The 7,656-nt window shown below is 64.1% G+C and overlaps 1 protein-coding gene across 1 annotated transcript; it reads left to right on the top strand.

Moving 5' to 3' along the window:
• Positions 1-3,441: 3,441 nt before the first annotated feature.
• Positions 3,442-5,900, top strand: CRYBA2 (crystallin beta A2). The gene is made up of 4 exons (XM_059820590.1): positions 3,442-3,608; positions 4,030-4,171; positions 5,239-5,381; positions 5,753-5,900. Exons 1-4 carry the CDS (start codon positions 3,448-3,450, stop codon positions 5,898-5,900), a joined length of 594 nt encoding a protein of 197 aa, XP_059676573.1. The 5' UTR covers positions 3,442-3,447.
• Positions 5,901-7,656: the final 1,756 nt, after the last annotated feature.

The following is a 7,656-nucleotide window of genomic DNA, read 5'->3' as shown; positions in this document are numbered from 1 at the left end:
CCTGCCTTTCAGCCTGCTCAGCTCCCTAAGCCGTGCACCGTCCCCGACCAGCACCTGCACAACGCATGGGGTATAACCCCATGGCCGGGGACCACAGATGGCATGGTCTGGGCTTGGCATGGAGTACGTGGGTGACCCTGTCCTCCCACGGTGCCCTGGGGCTGCCAGCCGCCCGCGCTGTGCCTGGTGGCATGAGAAACCCAATCTGTTTTGCTAGTGCAGGGAACAGGCTGAGCTGGGAGCGACGTGGGGCCCTTATTAAATTAGCCTATGCAGGAGGCCCTGGGCGAGCGCTAACCAGCTCCCAGAGCCAATATTAGCAGCTGCCCTTGAGCAGAGTTGCTGACTGTCCCCGCACCAGCCTCCCCCTGCCCATGCCCATGTGGCTGGGGGCTGGCAGGTGACCCAGCCATGGGGATGCTGGCTGGTGACAGGGACTGCCTGGAGGGGCTGGGAGATGCCCCGGGGAGGTCAGGCTGTGTCAGCATCCTGGGGCGCAGTGGGGAAGGGCCTTCAGCATGGCCCCTCATGGGTGACCCCCTGATCCACTGACCCTGGACGTGGCTGTGGCTCCTGTGTGGCTGCCCTGAATGTGCCGAGCGGGGGGTGAGGCACATCCCAGTGTGTGGGACATGCTAGAAAGTGAGGAAGGGGCACAGCCTGCATTTGGGGGTGGTTTTCTCCCTTGTGCCCCACCCCCCCAAAGCTTTTATCCAAAGGGTTGTATGGGGGTGACTGAGCTGCCTGCATGCCCCTCATGGCACAACACCAGTGCCCCACAGATCCTGTGGCACACTACACAGTGTCCCACACCCCCCATACCCACACCCCATAACAGCCCGCAGCACCTCATGTATTCTGTGGTGCCCCACCATTCCCTGGGGCTCTGTAATACATCCGACAGCCCTGCACCCCATAACCCCAGGCTGCACTCACACCCCATAGCACCGCAAACTAACCAGTGCATCACGCCTCTGCTCACACAGCCCAGGCAAGGGGCAGCAGTGGCATGGGGGACCCTGCAGTGTGCTAGCTCTGCATCTTGCCCCACCTTCCCCACGGTATTGGTTTCCCTAATGGCTGCCCCAATCTGTCCCCCAGCACTTTGAGGGATGTCCCCAGGCCACCGGGCTGCATCCCAGGGGTCTGCTTACCCCCACGCATCCCCTTCCCTCCCCAGGGAACATCCCCATCCTTCCCTCCATCCTCTGCTCCCCCAGGCAGCTCCCAGGGGCTCTCCCCTCCTGCTACGAGCACCCGGGGCGTCGCAAGCTGAGGGCTGCCTCCCCAGCGCCTGTCCCCGGCCAAGGGCCACCCAGGTCCCCCCGCCGGAGCCAGCTCCAACCGCTGCCGGGCTGCACCCTCTGCCGGGACCTGCAGGCATCGGCGCAGCCCCGCACCGAGCCTCGGAGCAGGGAGGGAAATGCTGCCCGGCGCGTTGTCGAGCAGTGGGGGGGGCACGAAGAGAACCCCCGAGTCCTGCCCTCAGCCCGTCCCTGCTGTCACCCCTCAGTCCCCCATTCTTGCTGAGAACGGGGCAGAGATGCCAGGCGTCCTAACACCACCTCCAGCTGCCCATGCTGCACCCTCCGTCACTGGCGCTGCCAGGCTCTCTTGGGATGCTGACCTCGTGCTCAGGACCCCCAGGAGGCCTGGGGTTTTCCTGGGAAGGTTTGGGGTGCTCTGGACCAGCCCTTGCTCGGAGACCAGCGTGGGTCCCGCCCAGCTGAAGGTGGGGAGCACCCCGCCTTACGGGCTACGCAGGGATGCTGCAAGAAACACTGCTGCCAAGAGACCAGGGATTTCACAGCTCGGCAGGGCACTCTTCTTCCTTTCCAGCCTGTGTTGGCCTCATCCAGCCCAGGTCCTGGTGGGAGGCACTGGGGATGTCTGCATGGCCTGGGCCTGGTGCAGTCCCAGGCAGGGCTGGTCCTGCTGACCGGGTGAAGGACACAGCTCTGCCCCAAAGCTGGTCCCCTCCTGCTGTGCACAGTGTCCCCTGCCTGGGCGGGAGGTGTGTGGGGAGCACTGGGAGCCCTTTGCCAGGCCAGGGGACATGCTCAGGGCATTGCAAGTGAGGAGCATGTAACTGGGGTCCCAGTCCAGAGCCAACACAGGAAGCTCTGCAGGGTGTTGCACATCTCCCAGAGCATGGATGGACCAAGCTGTGCCTGTGCCAACACCTCCTCCATCCCTCTCTCTCACCCTAACCTTCTCCCATCCCGCATGGAGCCCTGCCCGTGCAGACTTAGCCCCAGCCCTGCCCTGCCAGCTCGGGACATGCAAGGCAGAGCCTGGCCGGAGGAGGGACCCATGGAGGCAGAGCCCCAGGCGGAGGGGCAGATGCAGCCCCAGGCGAGCCCCGCATCCCAGTGTGAGGACATCAATCAGTGCCCCTCAGCTCCCAGCTGGCAAATCCCCGCTTCACCCTGGCACCTCCTTCCCACCAACCTCAACTCTGTCAAAGGCTGCGGGTGCCCTGGGAAAGGCTGGGTCCCTAATCCCCGGGCCAAGCGGGGACATTGTCCAGGGGCAGAAAGGAAAGCAGCGCGTCAGGCCCTTTGCCCATTGTGCCCTGAGCCCCTGCGCAAACACAGCCCAGCACTTTCATTGTCAGCCCCGCAGGGCGCAGGGGGGCCGCTCTCGCCACACTGCCTAACTGGAATGGACAGCCAGAGTCTGGGGTGGGTGCGCACCCCGTCCCCCCGCCATCCCCTGCCTGCTGACACAGCACCCTGCCCGCCTGCACCATCGGCACTTCGGCACCTGCCTATAAAGGGCGAGGGGAAAAGCCGGCGCCGGCACTGCCACCTTCGCCTCTGTGCCCTGCCGACCAAGTAAGTACCAGGCTGTGATCCCCCAAGCCCCCCCACTGCACAGGCGCTGCCACGCTCCCTTCGCCCCCCCACACCAAGCCCCCCCCCTCAACGCACACTCTGGGGAAGGGCAAGCTGCGGGATGCTGCGTGGCACAGCAGGGGTACCCTGTGTGGGCAGGAGGGATGCTGGCACCCATCTTTGCAAGAGCCGGGCTGCTCTGCCCCAGGGCTGCACCCCACACTCGTGTCTGAGTCGGGGTCACTGCCACCCCCCTGCACCAGGTACAGTGCCACCGCACCCGGCCAGCCCCGGGAGTCATCGCAGGGAGCTTGGGAGCAGAGAAACTGAGGCAGCCCTGGGTACATCACATGGAGAGATGGGGCATCGCAAGTGCCCCCTGCAACTTGGGGGTCACTGGACAGAGATTCCCCCAGCAACAAGAAAAGGGCAATGGGAAGCATCCCCTGTGCCATCCTGGGAGGGCAAGGGGCCACTGGCACGGGATGTGTGAGGGCAGCACCACCGGCACCCCAGGCTCAGAGGCAGGCAGCTGGGTGGCTGGGGGGCTGATGGTGGGCACCTGCCCCGGGGTGATGCGTGGGGCTCTGCCAGCAGCCAAGCGACCTGCATGACCAGCAGCGAAGCCATGGACACCCTGGGGCAGTACAAGATCACAGTGTGGGAGGAGGAGAGCTTCCAGGGCAAGCGCTGCGAGTTCCTCATGGAGTGCCCCAGCATCATGGAACGCAACTTCCGCAAGATCCGCTCCATCAAGGTGGAGTCTGGCCCGTAAGTGCCCCACCAGCCCCGTGGCCCCTTGGTGCACCCCGCTCCGGCAACCTACTGCTCCCAGGGGACTGTCAGGAGCTGCCGAGGAGCCAGGACACCTGGGTCCTTCCTCGGCTGTGACACAGCTTCATTGTGTGACTTCCCACCCTGTGCTCCTTGCATGGTCCCTCAGTTTCCCCATCTGAAAGCAGGGAGACCCTGCTGAGCCAAGGCATGGGTCGGAGGCAACGGTGTGGCCCTGGGGAGAGGTGTCCCACTCTCAAGAGGGATGTTTGCTGCTAGCAAGAACCCTGACCTCCATGACAGACCCGCACCCTGCCAGGATGTCTCTGTCCCCTGCGCAGGAGGGAGAAGCCGGCCCTGGGATGAGCCTGGGGGCTGCACTGCACATCCCTGAGGGCTTTCCTCATCTCCCCTCCAGCTGGGTGGGCTTCGAGTACCCCGAGTACCAGGGGCAGCAGTTTATCCTGGAGAAGGGTGACTATCCCCGGTGGGAGGCCTGGAGCGGGAACAGCGGCTACCGGACTGAGCACCTCCTCTCCTTCCGACCCATCAAGTGCGCGGTGAGTTACGGGGACACCACCACGGTGTGCCCTGGGCAGGCAGAGCCTTGCCCCAGCAGCCCAGCATGGAGGGAGATGAGGGACAAGCCAGGAGGATGGGTTACGTGGGACATGGGATTGAGGGGTGAGGCATGCATGGAGGTGCCATGGAGTGGAGGGGTTGCTGCACCCAGTGCCTCCCGTCTCCCTGCAAGGATCCTGGGATGCTCTTTAGGGCTAAAATTTAGCCTGAAACACTGTCCCAGCTCCTTCTGCTTTTTGCATTGGAGAGACACCTCCCAGGCTGGGGTTCCCAGGCCTTGTCCCCCCCGCCCCGGATACCCGGGGATGGAGTGAGCAGAGAGGAGCCGGCAGGCCCGCAGAGGTGCTTGGGGTGCAGGTCCGTCCCCCTCCCGCCTGGGGTACCCGAGCCGTGCCCAGGCAGATGCAGCGTCTATCGCTCCATCTGCAGAGACACTGGTGCTCGCAATAGCGGCACGTCTGCGCCTCCGAGCGGGGGGTCCCCCCCCAACTTTTAATAATCACCAGGCAGATATGCTTGGGCTTTAATAAAGGGGATGCGATAAGATCACTCCTTACTGGCAGGACTGCTCCTCGGTGCAGATAGATGCGTGTGGGGGCTGGGCACGGGGGGGACAGTACCGCATTGCTCAGTGTCCCAGCAATTAACCCCTCGGTGCCCAGCACCCAGCAAAGCCCCACAGAGCCAGGGGTGGGGGGACCGCTCTCAGCAGCCTGCCTTGCCCTGCAATCCTCCTGCAGCCTCTGGGAGCACGAGGATGCTGAGGGCAGGAGCCCGTGTGGGTGCAGAGGACGTGGCCACTGTCACCCTCACTGGCAGCTGTGCATTGGGACCACAGGAACATGAGAGCAGCATCCTCTGGGCAGCCCTGGGGTGTGCTGGTGAGGGGGTGCCAGGCTGAAGGACATCCCCATGCCTTGCACCAAAGCTGGGCATGGTCCCAAGCCTCACACCGTGCCTTGGTGCATGTCCCCCTGATGCTACATCCCCTATCCCTGCGCAAGCCACCCCATCCCCGCTGACCTCCAGCTCTCTCCCTCCACAGAACCACAACGACAGCAAAGTCACCCTCTACGAGGCGGAGAACTTCCAGGGGCACAAGTTTGAGCTGAGTGATGACTACCCCTCCCTGCAGGCCATGGGCTGGGGCAACAAGGAGGTGGCATCCATCAAAGTGAACGCCGGAGCGTGAGTCCCGCTGGAGGGGAGGGGGGCATGGGGGCTGAAAGGGGGGGGTTCGGCAAGCACCTCCCTCCTGCATAGCCCCAGGGATGGGGAAGGGGAACCACAAAAAGGAGGTGCCTGCTTCCCTTCCCTTGAAAATCCAAGCTGTGGGGTGTTTTCTGTCCCTCCTCTCCCAGGGCAAGCAGAGGGATGGGATGGGATGGGATGGGATGGGATGGGATGGGATGGGATGGGATGGGATGGGACAAGATGGGACAAGATGGGACAAGATGGGATGGGATGGGATGGGATGGGATGGGACGGGATGGGATGGGATGGGATGGGATGGAAAGGGGGATTTGGCCTCGGGCTCTAAGCCAGGTGTGTGCCTGCAGGTGGGTGGCATACCAGTACCCAGGATACAGGGGCTACCAGTACGTGCTGGAGCGGGACAGACAGAACGGCGAGTTCAAGAAGTACAACGAATACAGCAGCCAGGCCCACACCAACCAGATCCAATCCATCCGCCGTGTCCAGCACTGAGCAGGGGCAGGGCCGCAGGCCCCGCAGCCTCTGGGCTGCTGTGCAATAGACCTCTATCCAGTAGCAAATAAAGGCATTTGTCAAAAAAAAAGGGTGCTCCTGCCTCTGCTCTGCTCCTCAGGGGGCTTCCAGGCCTGGGGGACCCCCTGTGGAGTGGGAGGCAGGATGCGTGCCCCAGCCCTGCTGCCCCCCAGCTCTCAGCAGCTGGAAGGGATTTCCCCTTCCCCAGCTGGTTTTGGACCCATGGCCACCTCCACCCTGGGCTGAGCTCTCTGTACCCCACCTCTGGTCCATGCACAGCAAGTAGAGAGGATGCAGAATGGTTCCCACCCCCATGATGTTCCGGCTGGGGAAATGGGAACTTACTAGGAACTTACTGGCCTCACTGGGCAAAGAAGGGGCTGGAGCTGGGAGGGGGCATCCAGGGGGGTGGTTGTGCCCTCGGTCCTCCTCCCAGGCTCAGCACCAGGGAAGGTGACTGCTACAAAGCCTGTGAACACGAGGTCCCCTCTATCTGCACCCCAGTTTGGAAGAGAGAGGGGGGTCCCTGCCCACTGTGGGCCTGGGGAGAAGAAGAAGCCCTGGGGTCATCTGGAGGGGGGGACTGCCACAAATGGGGTGGCCACAGTTGGGGCCTGTTTGGGGGCACTGGCATACAGAGGGGGTGTACAGGTGTTGTGTGAGGGGACAGGGGACAGGGGCAGGAGGTCCTCAGGGCAGTGACCCATGGCTGGCAGGGGGCTCAGCTCACTGCTCCAAGCACCCTTAGGGTCCGGGTCCCCCCACCCCCAGCCTGGCCACACCAGCACATCCGTGCCAGCATCCGGCTCCGGCTCCGGCCAGGCACACCGGCAGCCCCACCCAGCCTCCTCCTCCTCCAGCACCCTTTCCCAGCCTCCTCCTGCTCTTCCATCCTGCTCCGGCACCCCAAGCCCTCCTGGGGCACAGGCCTCCGGTCCCAAGGTGTTCCCTGCACCCAGGACATTCTCTCTAAAGCCGCAGGATGGTGGAACAGCACCGAGTGGCTTGGACGCCTGGGTGCCCGCATGCCCACGCTGCTACAAGCACAGCTGGCCTTGGGCTGTGGGTGCCCCAGAAGGGTGCTGGAAGACTGGGAAGGACTGGGCTGGGGGTTGGTGTGTGCATGCCCTGCACCCAGAGCTGCACAGAGACCCCAGTCCTGGTGTCTGTGTGAGTATGTGCAATGTGCGTGAGTGTGTGCACTGCACACATGAGCTCACAGACAAGCGTGCCCTTGCACGCCCTGCACGTCCCCGCTTCCTCTCCCCTCGCTCCCCAATATGTGCCGTGCGAAAGCCCCAGCACATTGTGCATCCCCATCCTGCAGAGTGTCCCCACGGCAGGATGCCCCCAGCCCTCCCCTGTCCCCTCCGTGTCCCCGCTGGCCCCACCCCGCCACGGCCCCACGGCAGCCGGCCTTTCCCCCTGCACAAACACATTCCTGCACACCCGGCCGGGCTGCAGCCAGCCCAAGGCCACGTCAGCTCGACTCTGCTCCACGCCAGCACACAGGTGAAGTTGTCCCGGGCACCTGCTCACAGGGCTGCAATGGGGGTGGGGGGTGGGGGGGGGGAACCTGTGGGGGTCACGGCAAAATGTGGGGTCCTTATTGCTCCATCCTGGGGTGGGGGGAGAGTGCTAGGTTGGGGGGTGGGGGGCAAACTGCCTGCTTGCAGCCAGAGGGACCTTCTGCTGCTGCCAGCTGGGCGCTCCACGTGTCCGGGCTCTGTCCCCT

The sequence above is a fragment of the Gavia stellata genome, chromosome 8 (genome assembly GCF_030936135.1).
Source record: "Gavia stellata isolate bGavSte3 chromosome 8, bGavSte3.hap2, whole genome shotgun sequence".
Lineage (NCBI taxonomy): Eukaryota > Metazoa > Chordata > Aves > Gaviiformes > Gaviidae > Gavia > Gavia stellata.
This window is presented reverse-complemented; position numbering and strand designations above follow the sequence as displayed.

What these genes read in the sequence shown, in the direction of transcription:
- CRYBA2 (XM_059820590.1), top strand. Translation starts at nt 3,448, where the DNA reads ATGACCAGCAGCGAAGCCATGGACACCCTGGGGCAGTACAAGATCACA. An exon ending in ATCAAGGTGGAGTCTGGCCC is followed by an intron (nt 3,609 to 4,029) that starts GTAAGTGCCCCA and finishes TCTCCCCTCCAG; the next exon opens with CTGGGTGGGCTTCGAGTACC. An exon ending in TCCGACCCATCAAGTGCGCG is followed by an intron (nt 4,172 to 5,238) that starts GTGAGTTACGGG and finishes CTCCCTCCACAG; the next exon opens with AACCACAACGACAGCAAAGT.